General features: G+C 37.4%; 2 protein-coding genes across 2 annotated transcripts; both read left to right on the top strand.

The window, feature by feature from the left end:
• On the top strand, positions 1-4067 carry LOC113592357 (extracellular calcium-sensing receptor-like). The gene is made up of 6 exons (XM_027033227.3): positions 1-244; positions 327-618; positions 909-1700; positions 1883-2110; positions 2559-2682; positions 2966-4067. Exons 1-6 carry the CDS (start codon positions 24-26, stop codon positions 3871-3873), a joined length of 2565 nt encoding a protein of 854 aa, XP_026889028.3. The 5' UTR covers positions 1-23; the 3' UTR covers positions 3874-4067.
• A 3313-nt stretch (positions 4068-7380) lies between these two features.
• On the top strand, positions 7381-11836 carry LOC113592362 (extracellular calcium-sensing receptor-like). The gene is made up of 7 exons (XM_035525257.2): positions 7381-7511; positions 7978-8204; positions 8344-8635; positions 8897-9688; positions 9871-10095; positions 10198-10321; positions 10597-11836. Exons 2-7 carry the CDS (start codon positions 7990-7992, stop codon positions 11502-11504), a joined length of 2556 nt encoding a protein of 851 aa, XP_035381150.2. The 5' UTR covers positions 7381-7511; positions 7978-7989; the 3' UTR covers positions 11505-11836.
• The last annotated feature ends 2100 nt before the right edge of the window (positions 11837-13936 follow it).

Genomic DNA, 13936 nt, shown 5'->3' with positions numbered 1-13936 from the left:
CTCAACCATTAATTCAAGTCTGCATGTGGATGGAGCCTTTCTTTGCTATCCTGCATGTGGTAATGGCCATCATCAATTTCTCCAGATCTAATGGGACTGCTTGTACCCTGAGAGGAGAGTCTGCATACCCACAACTATCAAAGGATGGTGATATCATAGTTGGAGGGATTTTCCCTTTTCATAGCAGTTGGGAGATCACAGACTTTTCGTATTTGGTCACACCACCTCCACTGAAGTGCAAGAGGTAAGCAGTATAAGAGAAAAACCATTAAATGTTTTATTCTGAAATAATATATTTGTATTTATCTATTAATTTTTTAAATCAGTCTTGATTTCAGAGCCTTCCAGTATTCACAGTCATTGATCTTTGCAGTAGAGGAGATCAACAACAGTTCCTCTTTACTGCCTGGTGTCTCACTGGGCTACAAAATCTACGACACCTGTGGTTCTACAGCAGTGGGGGTCAGAATGGCCATGGCACTTATGAATGGAAATGACAACACAGTCTTGGATGAGCCCTGCACAAAGCCTGCACAAGTACAAGCCATAATAGGAGAGTCATACTCATCTGTGTCCATGGCCGTTACGAAGACTATTGGACCTTTCAGCATTCCATTAGTAAGAGCTCAAGCAACTATTTTAAATCAGCATGAATGCAGCTATTTAAAAGGTTATGAGAATCAAATAAATGAAATAACTGATTTACATTTGAATGTGCTGTTAAGGCAGTTGACATTTAGTGCACATGTTCATGACTGAACATATTTTATATGGATTTTAGACCATTTAAATGTTATGTGGTGTTATAAAAGTTTATATATGGTAAACAAAAAAGTCATCATTAATCATAATGCATGAGATTCCAGAGTAAATGTGTTTTTTGTTTGTTTGTTTGTTTGTTTGTTTAGATCAGTCACTATTCCACATGTGAATGTCTCAGTGACAAAAGGAAATATCCCTCATTTCTGCGCACTATTCCCAGTGATTACCACCAGAGCAGAGCACTGGCAGAAATGGTCAGGCACTTTGGCTGGACCTGGGTGGGAGCAATAAGAAGAGACGATGACTATGGAAACAGTGGCATGGCTGCATTTACTGAAGTTGCAGAGGGGTTGGGCATATGCTTAGAATATTCTCTTCCATTTTTTAAAACATACTCACAGGAAAAAGTTCTGACAATCATTGAGCAGATAAGAAGCTCCACTTCCCGAGTTATAGTGGGGTTTCTTGCTCATTGGGATTTAGAAATATTGCTGGATATATTTATTGAGCACAATATCACTGGATACCAATGGGTAGGCACTGAAGGCTGGATCTCTGACTCAGTATTGGCCACAGTGGATAAGCACAAGATATTACAAGGAGCCATAGGGCTGGCTATCCCTAAAACAAATGTGAATGGTCTGAAGGAGTTCATTCTAGATGTATATCCACTGAAAACTGCAGGCGATGCCATTTTTACAAAATTCTGGGAAGCTTTGTTTAATTGTAGATATACAAAGCAGAATGATGCCACTGATTTACCAGTGTGCACAGGTGAAGAGAAACCTTCTGAAATGGAAAATACTTTTATTGACATGTCCCTACTGCCAATTCTCAGTAACGTGTATAAAGGGGTTTATGCTATTGCTCATACCCTACATGGCCTTCTTGGCTGTAAACAAACATGTTCTACAAAAAAGCAGCCTCATCCTCTCACAGTGAGTTAATAGTTTGTTGAAGCAATGTTGTTGCAATTTAGCTTCTGACACTTTTGATACACTTCTAGCACTAATTCTAATAACCATCCAACGTACTAAATTTTGATTAAGAGTATAATGTTCCATTCTGTACATCTATTTTAATAACTAAATGTTAATTAACACAAACTTTATTTTGTTAGTTTCTAGAGCACCTCAAAAGGGTGCAATTCAATACCAAAATGGGTGAAGAGGTTTATTTCGATATAAATGGTGACCCTGCTGCAAGATATGACATCATAAACTGGCAAACAAGTAAAGATCAGCAACATAAGTTTGTTTCTGTTGGACTTTATGACTCCACTTTCCCTGCTCACAGTCGATTAGTGGTAAACATGGCCTCGATAGTGTGGGCGCAAAATACCAATCATGTAAGGAAAAAAAGCATTTTTTATAGACCATAAGTTCTTACATACTGTTATTTGAAGTTATCAGTCAGGGTTATGAAATAACCTGGTTTTGTATATATATATATATATATATATATATATATATATATATATATATATATATATATATATATATATATATATATATATATATAATTATTATTTAATCTAAATCAAAATACTTTCATTTAATATTTTTTAGATATAAAATATTCCATGATCATAGGTACCAGTGTTAACAGTCGACACTTTTTAACACCAAACTTGTCTTCTATTGTGTGGGCACAAAATAGTAATAAGGTAAGAATTGTACCTTAGCCTTAATTAAAGGACCCCTCAAATAGATATCATTGATATGTGAATTTGAAGAAAGTAGTTAAATAAACAGTAAAATCTTATTCAGGCAATTAAATATTTCCCTTGATTGTAGGTCCCAACATCTGTGTGCAGTGAAAGGTGCCCTCCAGGCACCAGGAAGGCTGTGCAGAAGGGAAGGCCTGTCTGCTGCTATGATTGTATACCATGTGCTGAAGGAGAGATCAGTAATATAACAGGTACAAAAATACATCAAAAGGCTAACATAAAATACTTTTGGTATGTTTGATACTGCTGTGATTAAAACAAACAATAAACCAAAAAAACAACAAAAACCTTTGCTGAAACTCTAGAAGTCTAGAATTCTGAAGTCTAGAATTTTTTTATTTCGGTACATGAACAAATAGTTGAATGTTCTAGCAGTAACAAAGTAGCTTCCTTAAACTGTCACACCTAAACTGCACTGTGCTGAATTTACCTTTACACATGTAACATCTATTTCTTTCTCCAACTCCATAACAGATTCTGTTCAATGTGAACAATGCTATCAGGACTACTGGTCAAATCCTCACAGGGATGAATGTGTAAAGAAACAAATCGAATATCTCTCCTATGAGGAAAAAATGGGAATTTTGCTAACATTTTTTTCTATTATTGGAGCACTTATGACAACAATAACAGCAATCATATTCTTTAGATATAAAAATACCCCAATAGTCAAAGCCAACAACTCAGAGCTGAGCTTCCTGCTGCTCTTCTCTCTGACTCTGTGTTTCCTCTGTTCACTTACTTTCATTGGTCGGCCCTCTGAGTGGTCCTGTATGCTGCGCCACACAGCGTTTGGGATCACCTTCGTCCTCTGCATCTCCTGTGTTCTGGGGAAAACAATAGTGGTGTTAATGGCCTTCAGGGCTACACTTCCAGGCAGTAATGTCATGAAATGGTTTGGGCCTCCACAGCAGAGACTCAGTGTTCTTGCTTTCACTCTCATACAGGTCCTTATTTGTGTGCTTTGGTTAACAATTTCCCCTCCTTTCCCGTTTAGAAATCTAAAGCACTACAAAGAAAAGATCATTCTTGAATGTCATTTGGGTTCAACCATAGGTTTCTGGGCTGTCCTGGGTTATATAGGATTCTTGGCTCTTTTATGTTTTGTTTTGGCCTTTCTAGCACGGAAGTTGCCTGATAACTTTAATGAAGCCAAATTAATCACATTCAGCATGCTCATATTCTGTGCAGTTTGGATCACTTTTATTCCAGCTTACGTCAGCTCTCCTGGAAAATTCACTGTAGCTGTGGAGATATTTGCTATTCTTGCCTCAAGTTTTGGTTTGTTATTCTGTATATTTCTTCCAAAGTGTTACATAATCATACTGAAACCAGAGAAGAACAATAAAAAGCAACTAATGGGTAAAGTACCGATTAAGTGAGGTAATAGTTTATGTTCTAGCTAATTATTAATTGGACATTTTATAAAGCATATCCAGCACGACTTTCATCTTTACTGTTCAATAATTTTGAGTAATTTTATATTTTTAAAATGGTAAGCTATGTTTTTAACTTCTAAAAAAATCAACAAATGCAGGCCATTTAGGCCTTAAGTTTTGGTTCTCTATTATACAGATGATGGACAGGATATTTTCAAAAACTTTTTGTCAAGTTCTGTATTTCTGTGTTCTAAAATATATTCAAATAAAAATGTTTTGCAATGTAAATTGACTGTCAAAATTGATTAACTAGTCCTTTTCCCCTATATTCATTACATGTCATTGTGTTTTCCCCCTACCAACAGTTACTGGCATTCAGCGGTGGTGAACACATGGACTTTGTTTATGTTTCTCTTGTGTTTACACATGTCAATGCTCCGTTTGTCCACACCTCCCTCAGTGGTGTGTTGTCTATCAGGAACAACACCAGCTGAGAGATATTATGTCATTATATTGTATTTTATTTAAGACTGTTTAGGTCATATGAGCATTTGTCGATCATTAACGTTATACTGGCTTCTTTTGTTGTAGGTAGCACACTATGTTAATTTTCATTATTTTCATTAATTGTTTCAGTTGTTCTCTTTCTTTTTGTCTGCTTGTTCTTTGTCCATGACACATTTAATAATAGAAGAGTCACATAGCTTGTAACAAAACAATGTATAGTTTCTCATTTAAAACTAATATATAGCATCAGTTTAAAGCAGGACAAAAGTAAGACCTGTTCCAGTCAAGAGGAAAAAAATATCTGCTAAAATATAGTGTCCTTCTGCTGTAGTAAATCACTGTGTAAAGCTTGGAATATTCATTCAAAAGTTGGGTCGGATTTGATGGAAATTTTTCTGAACATGTCAGATGTCTTATAATTATGAGATGTTGTTTCTGGTATGAAGTGAGTTGGCTGAGCCCCATGTGAAGCTCTAATGGTTTAGCACATTTACACTTATGGTAATTAGCAGATGCTCTTATCCAGAGTGAATTACAAAAGTTCTTTGTCATTTACTCATAGAATACTTCCTAGCCAGTACAGTAGGTTAGAATCCAATATACCAAAGATCTAGAATACTGTAGAAATACAGGGATCAATGTTGATATCTAGAAGTACAAAATACATAAGCTCTATCATAGACATTGATAAGTGCAATAAACAATAAGTACAAGAATTTGTTAGTCAACATCAGTGTAATAAACAATACCCGACAACAAGAAATAGTTTCAGTTAGTCAACATAGAAGAAGGGTCAGTATAAATCTCACACACACACACACACACACACACACACACACACACACACACACACACACACACACACACACACACACACACACACACACACACACACACACACACAAAATGGATAAATCAATGCATAATACAGGTTAAGTAGTACAGATTTTGGCAGAAGAAATTCAACTCTTCTAATAACACCAATATTTTTGCTTTTTTGTTGGAAATTAATGTGCTCTTTCCAGCAGAGTTTATCATCTATGAGTATGCCAAAAAAATTGGTACATTAGACATACATTATTGTATGACAGGATATACAGACTGGTGGAGGTATATAATTGCCTTTTTAGAATTTTGGGATTGAACATCATGTGTGTACCTTTTAATAATGAAGGACAGTTTGTTTGTTTTGAACCTTAGATCAGTGTTGGATAATTCAGTAAAGATGTAATTGATTTATGGTGGTCTTTATCAGATAAAAATATTGTTGTCATCAGTAAACAAGATAACCATTCTTTGCTGCCAAATAAAGACAATTAACGTATATTAAAAACAATATTGGTCCCTGTATTGATCCCACATTTTATGATGGAATACCACATTTTATGATAATGAAGCTAGATCAAGAGTTTTGCATTGACACACAATATTTTCTATATGATAAATACATTTGGAACCATTCTAGATCCACGTCTTTAATGCCATAATACTGTAGCATCTGTCCAAGAACACTGTTGTTAACTGTATCAAATACTTTACCTAGGTCAATAAAGAGTCTATATTCTAATAGTTATTTCATTATTACCAAGCACACAGAAAATCTTCTGAGTTAACTGGACCAAAACCTTGGAGGTAGAATGATTTTCCCAGAAAGCATATCACGCACAGATAGCAAATTGAATGTATTAACATGGTTGGTGAGCTCATTGTACGCATCTCTTTAGAAAGTCTGTGGAAATACAAAGAAAAAAATATAGGTCTGTAAATTAGAAAATACTGTGAGGTCATCAATTTTATATAATGGGATAACTGTTGCCCATTTCAGTTAATCAGATAATACATCAGAGAGTAATGACTGGTTAATGAAGTGTTCTGATATTGATGTGAGACATTTGTAATACCACTGTGTGGAAATCATCCACACCAGCAAAACTGTCCTGACCTTGATTACAAAATCATTCAGTTCCATTCAAATTTGAAGTCATGAAATGAGACAATCAGAAGGGTCCCAGCAATAAAGTCACCACCAGGTATGTTGAACCCTATACCATTAAAGAAAGAATAAATTAAGTCACCTAACAGGTCAACCTACCTGTGGGTAGCCAGGTGTCTTCCATCTTTTATGTGTCACTCCTTAAGCCTGTCATTGCATGTCCACTGAACAAAGCCAGCTTGCCTTTCAGTGCTCTGCTTCCATGGGATATCAAGGGGCTGCCAGCCTACATGAGATACATGCTGTTGGATTTTGCTGTTGAGGTTTGTAAAATCTGGTGAACTGGAAGCGGTACAGGCCCACGGAGAAAAGTTGGGTGCCAGCCAGTTGGATCTTAGACCCTGAGTTTATATTGTCACTGTCAGATTGATCAATCACTCTTATAGCTAAAGTTTAACATAGTACTTGGTAAATACATGTTTTATTTTCAAACATATATGCATTTGAAAGGTCTCAAATGCAAATCCAAATTTATACTGAGAAGGATATGATTAATAATTCCCTAAACCTATGATGGTGCAGCTTTAATTCAAAGTGTAATGTTTTATGTACAACTCATTAGAGTAGCATAGCTTAAAAAAAAATAACTCAGGTTTTCATACTTGAACAGTATTGGATACGTGAAATGTTAATTGGGTAATTAAGTGATTTGTTTTTATCCTCTCTCCAGTTAATTTATGGATTTAAAACAACACTGACATAGTATTTATTCAGATATAAGCATTTACTTGTTGTCTGTGTAATGTTAAGAACCCCAGGAACAACCATCATGGCACAGCCATGCCCACTCGCACACACCCCCGATCTGACTCACCAGAATTCTAGTGCACACCTGATTACTATTCCCCTCATTACCTACCCCTTTATAAGCTTCTCCTCCTCGTATACTAGTCGCAAAGTATTGCTCCTATGTGGCGTACTGAGCATTTCCTCATCCTGTGTGCTTTCCCGGTTATTGACTCCTGCTTGCTTATTAGACCTCGTCTCCTGCCTGACCCTCGGACACCTCCTGAACGGTACCTGTGCATCGACCTCGGACCGACCTGACCACGCTTACCTGTCTTACTGCACGTAATAATTTGGTTGCTAAAATAAAACCTCTGCAACTGGATGTTCTTCTACGTGTGTGCATTCATTACAGGTACATAGATTATCCATAACTACACACAACAAACTATGTTGTCAATATAAAAAATTGTAACCATTGATAATGTAAATCCAACATGAACTGATAAGGATATGATGAACAGTAAATAATTCACTTATGTCCTCAGAAGACTTTCCATCACAGAGTTCTTACCAAGTTTTTTCAATTTAAATGTAATTATCATTTTATGCAATTACATATTTTCACCAGAATGGTCACCAACTCCATAAAACTATCATCTTGCAGCTTTAATTCAAAGTGTAACATTTTAGATACAATTAATTGCAGCAGCATTACTTGCATTTAAACGTCTACCCTCCTCTGATGGCAGGGCACCAGTAACAGTTTACCATAGAGAATATGCCCTTCTACCTGTATAAATAGCACAAATCCTTCCTGTTCAACCAACTGACACAACACACCTGCCAAACGCTCTTAACCCATTATTTCTATTCTTCAGCTATATAGGTGGATGGAGCCTGTTTTTGCCTTTGTACATGTGGTAATGGCTATAATCAAATTTTCCAAAGCTAATGAGACTGCTTGTGCCTTGCGAGGAGAGTCTGTATACCCACAACTATCAAAGGATGGCCATATCATAGTTGCAGGGATTTTCCCCTTTCATAGCAAATGGGAGAACTCAAACTTGTCGTATTCAGTCACACCATCTCCATTAAAGTGCATGAGGTAAGCAAAATGAGAAAATAATTATTTCAGACTTTATTTTTATTAAACACTCTCATGAAGCACGTATAATTGCAGAGTTTTAATTTTAAGATTTCATCCTAAAATGATATCTTATTTCTCTTTAATGTTTTCTAACAAGTCTTAATTTCAGAGCCTTCCAGTATTCACAGTCCTTGATCTTTGCAATAGAGGAGATCAACAACAGTTCCTCTTTACTGCCTGGTGTCTCATTGGGCTACAAAATCTATGACACCTGTGGTTCTACAGCAGTGGGGGTCAGAATGGCCATGGCACTTATGAATGGAAATGAAAACTCAGTCTTGGATGAGCCCTGCACAAAGCCTGCACAAGTACAAGCCATAATAGGAGAGTCGTACTCATCAGTGTCCATGGCCGTTACGAAGACTATTGGACCTTTCAGCATTCCATTAGTAAGAACTATTATAAATCAGCATGAATGCAGCTATTTAAAAGGTTATGAGAATCAAAGATAAGAAATAACTGATTTACATGTATATATGCTGTTAAGGCAGTTGACATTTTGTGCACATGTTCATGACTGAACATATTTTATATGCATTTTATATGATAGAAATGTTATATGATGTTATAAAAGTTGATAGATGGTAAACAAAAAGTCATCATTAATCATAATGCCTGAGATACCACAGTGAATGTGTTTTTTTTTAAAGATCAGTCACTATTCCACATGTGAATGTCTCAGTGACAAAAGGAAATATCCCTCATTTCTGCGCACTATTCCCAGTGATTACCACCAGAGCAGAGCACTGGCAGAAATGGTCAGGCACTTTGGCTGGACCTGGGTGGGAGCAATAAGAAGTGATGATGACTATGGCAATAATGGGATGGCTGCATTCACTACAGTTGCAGAGCAGTTGGGCATATGCTTAGAATATTCACTTCCATTTTTTAGGACATATTCTCATGGGAAAGTTTTGAGAATCATTGAACAGATCAAAATCTCCACTTCTCGTGTGATAGTGGGGTTTCTGGACACCTTGGACTTAGCGGTTTTGTTGGATTTGTTTTTGGAACACAATATCACTGGATACCAGTGGGTGGGAACAGAGGCCTGGATCTTTGACCCAGAATTGGCATCAATAGATAAGCACAAGATGTTGCAAGGAGCCATAGGGCTGGCTATCACCAAAACTGAGGTGACAGGTTTGAAGGATTTTATTCTGAATATAAATCCACTGAAAACTGCAGGAAGTGCCATTTTTACAAAATTCTGGGAAGCTTTGTTTAATTGTAGATATACAAAGCAGAATGATGCCAATGATTTGCCAGTGTGCACAGGTGAAGAGAAACTTTCAGAGACTGAAAACCCCTTCACTGACATGAACCTGATGCCAATTTTCAATAATGTGTATAAAGGAGTTTATGCTATTGCCCATGCCCTACATGACCTTTTGGGCTGTAAAGAAACATGTCCAACAAACAAGCAGCCTGATCCTGTTACAGTGAGTTAAAAGCCTCTTAAAGCACAAATGTAACACTTAAGCTTTGGCACTTCTTAGGCGGTAACACTATTTCAAGTACTAACTTAAGTAACAAGCCAAACATATGTATTTAACTTTAATGCAAAATGACTTTTTAAATAATAATACTTTTAATAACCTATAACGTTTACATATGATGTTAGTTTCTAGAACACCTCAAAACAGTGCATTTCAAAACCAAAATGGGTGAAGAAGTTTATTTTGATGAAAATGGTGACCCTGTTGCAAGATATGAGATAATAAATTGGCAAACAAGTAAAGATGAGCTTGTATTTGTCACTGTTGGATTTTATGATTCCACTTTCTCTGCTCACAATCGATTAGCAGTAAATGTGGCCTCTGTTCTATGGGCACAAGATACCAATCAGGTGATTCCTCATTAAGTGTCAGTTTTTATAGCTGTGCATTTATTACTAGCAAATAATGCATTATATAGTATTTAGGTACTTAAATATTTTCCTTGATTATAGGTCCCCATATCTGTGTGTAGTGAAAACTGCCCTCCAGGCACCAGGAAGGCTGTGCAGAAAGGAAAGCCTGTGTGCTGCTTTGACTGTATTCCATGTGCAGAAGGAGAGATCAGTAATGTGACAGGTACAAAATGCTGCGAAAGTGTAACCAAACCTAAAATATTTTCAGTACTGTTAACATAAATTTACTAGTAGTCTTGTGATAATTAAGTCTCAACTGTTCAGAGGATAAACATTGTTCTCTTTGTTTTAGGAGATATCGGGAGATAGATTTTTGTAATAACAACAAAGTACCTTTCTTAATCTGCCACATCTTATAGTTCCAAAACCATTAACAGTGTTCCTAATTTCTCAGTGTATTTAAAAAAATTGCTTTATTTTTCTCTTCCTTCATGACAGATTCCATAATATGTGAAAAGTGCTATCAAGACTACTGGTCAAATACACTGAGGGATGAATGTATAAAGAAGGAAACTGAATATCTGTCCTATGAGGAAACTATGGGATCTTTGCTAACAGCTTTATCTATTATGGGTGCATCTATGACAATCGTAATAGGAGTCATATTCTTTAGATATAAAAATACTCCAATAGTCAAAGCCAACAACTCAGAGCTGAGCTTCCTGCTGCTCTTCTCTCTGACTCTGTGTTTCCTCTGTTCACTTACTTTCATTGGTCGGCCCTCTGAGTGGTCCTGTATGCTGCGCCACACAGCGTTTGGGATCACCTTCGTCCTCTGCATCTCCTGTGTTCTGGGGAAAACAATAGTGGTGTTAATGGCCTTCAGGGCTACACTTCCAGGCAGTAATGTCATGAAATGGTTTGGGCCTCCACAGCAGAGACTCAGTGTTCTTGTTTTCACTCTCATACAGGTCCTTATTTGTGTGCTTTGGTTAAAAATTTCCCCTCCTTTTCCAATCAAACATTTGAAGCACTACAAAGAAAAGATTATTCTAGAATGTAATGTGGGTTCAATCATAAGTTTCTGGGCTGTACTGGGTTACATAGGATTCCTGGCTCTCTTGTGTTTTGTTTTGGCTTTTCTAGCACGGAAGTTGCCTGATAACTTTAATGAAGCCAAATTCATCACATTCAGCATGCTCATATTCTGTGCAGTTTGGATCACCTTTATTCCAGCTTACGTCAGCTCTCCTGGAAAATTCACTGTAGCTGTGGAGATATTTGCTATTCTTGCCTCAAGTTTTGGTTTGTTATTCTGTATATTTCTTCCAAAGTGTTACGTAATCATACTGAAACCAGAGAAGAACAATAAAAAGCAACTAATGGGTAAAGTACTGATTAAGTGAGGTATTAGTCCATGTACTAGCTAATTATTAATTTTACTTTTTGTCTAGTGTGACTTTAATCTATAATGTTTAATAATTTAGAGTAATTTTACATTTTAAAACTTAACTTTTTTAAAAAATCAACAAATGCAGGCCATTTAGGCTTCAAGCTTGTGTCCTCTATTAGACAAGTGATGGACAGGATATTTTGAAAAATATTTTGTCAAATTCTGTATTTCTCTGTTCTAAAATATCTGCAATTAAAAGGTTTTGCAATGTAAAGTAACTCGCAAAAACTTACTAACTAGTCCTCTTTCCCCATATTTGTTACATGTTGTCATGATGTTGTCCTGCCAAGAGCTACCAGCATTCAGTGGTGGTGAACACATGGACTTTGTTTATGTTTCTCTTGTGCTTACACATGTCATTGTTCTGTTTGTCCACACCTCCCGCAGTGGTGTGTGTTGTCTATCAGGAACAACACCTGAGAGTTATAACGTCATTATATTAAATAAGATCATCGTTATCTTATTTAAGCCTATTTACTTTGTATGACTTTGTATGTTTGTTGATCATTAATGTTATGTTGGCTTCTTTTGTTGTAGTTAGTGCACTTTGTTCAGTTTAGATTTTATTTTCACTTCAGTTGGTGACTCGTGTTTACTTCTCTTTTTCTTTTTGTCTGCACATTCTTTACCCTTGAGACATTTAATTTGGCAGAATTTTGGCAGACGTTTTTCTGAACATGTGAGAAGTCTTTATGTATTATTTTGACGTTGTGAGTGTGCAATGTACTTTTCCAGGAATTGAAGTAAAAACACAGAGATAGGTCAAATACATAGGAGTTTGTTATTGTAAAAGTAGATGAGCTTTGACATTTTTTAAGATGAAAAGACTACTGCAGTTTTTTAGATGAGGTGGTAAGACGTTTCATATTGAATGTCCTTGGGAGTGTAGGTGTGGTAGGTGTGTAAGTGTGGTTCTAAAATAAGGTATGTGGAGTGTACCATTTTTGGTTGCCTAAAAACAAGGCAAAATCTTCTGAAGACCAGCACACAGTGACAGTGACTGAGAGAAATTGTGGTAAGTGGGACAGAGAACTGGCCATAAAACTAGTGTTAAAGGAATGGGGGCACTGGTTGGAAGTTACCCAACATCGGTTTGAGGTCATAATGGATCATAAAAACCTCCAGTATCTCCAAACCACCAAATGCCTGAACTCTTGGCAGGTCAGAAAGTCCATGTTCTTCTCCAGATTCAACTTCACCATCACCTATTGGCTGGATTCCAACTAATATCAATTTTGGCTGACTTTTGCAACAGTTCAACCCAAAAACCTCCCCACTAGTCAGGAACCCATCCTCATGCTTCCTGGGGGTCATCAAATGGGACCTCAAGCACGTTGTTGAATGTGCAAACTCCACACCTCTCTGGGGACCATTCATCCAGGCAGGACATGCACCAGACAGCTACTGACTACCCACTGCTGGTAGCCCTTCATGCAGTGGGACGTGGTTTATGTGGCTTCCTGAACTGTATGCACTCATGCCATTCTCCTACAGTAAGTTGATCATTCCAGAGAGACCATGCTCCCATGTGGCAGCTGATTTCATCAATGATCTCCCAATATCTCAGTGTAACACAACCATTCTCTCTGTGGTCGATTCCTATTCCAAAATGGTGCAATTCATTTGTCTCCCAGCTCTCCCAACAACCCTTGAAACAATCATCCCACTCTATCATCATGTCTTCTGCCAGTTCTGCCTATTGGAGGACACCGTCTCCAATAGAGGGATGCAATTAACAGTCTAAAATATGGGTACCACTCACAGGCCAAGGAAGAGGTTTAAAGGATAATCCAATAATTCCTCTGCCTGCACTGTTAAGAGCACCCAGACACTTGGAGCACATACCTGTCCTGGGAGGAGTACAGCCAAAACTCCCTGTGGCACTTGTCCATTGGACTCACTCCATTTGAGTGAGTCTTGGGATTCCAGCCCCTGCTGTAACCCTGGAATATGCCCAATTCTTGTCTCCCTGCAGTGCAGACCTGGTACCAGGACAGCCAGTCAGTCTAGGAGGAGATACATTGCTGCCACAACAGAGCTATTGACATTTATAGGAAGACTGAATGATGGGGAGAGACCACCATGTAATAGCTGGGAAATCTTGAATGAGTGGCCATTAGAGACAGTCAGATGGACCCCAGCAGTAAAGTCACCTCCAGGTATGTTGCACCCTATACCATCAAAGAAAGAATAAATTAAGTCACCTACCTGGTTAACCTACCTGTAGGTAGCTGGATGTCGTACATCTTCCCTGTGTCATTCATTAAGCCTGTCACTGCATGTCCCCTGTACAAAGCCAGCTTGCCTTCCAGCCCTCTGCTTCCCTGGAACATCAAGGGGGGTGTCAGCCTACACAGTGAACGTGCCATTGGATTCCAAAAGGTG

Source organism: Electrophorus electricus, chromosome 6 (assembly GCF_041902795.1).
Source record: "Electrophorus electricus isolate QZ-2024a chromosome 6, ASM4190279v1, whole genome shotgun sequence".
Classification (NCBI taxonomy): Eukaryota; Metazoa; Chordata; class Actinopteri; order Gymnotiformes; family Gymnotidae; genus Electrophorus; species Electrophorus electricus.
This window is presented reverse-complemented; position numbering and strand designations above follow the sequence as displayed.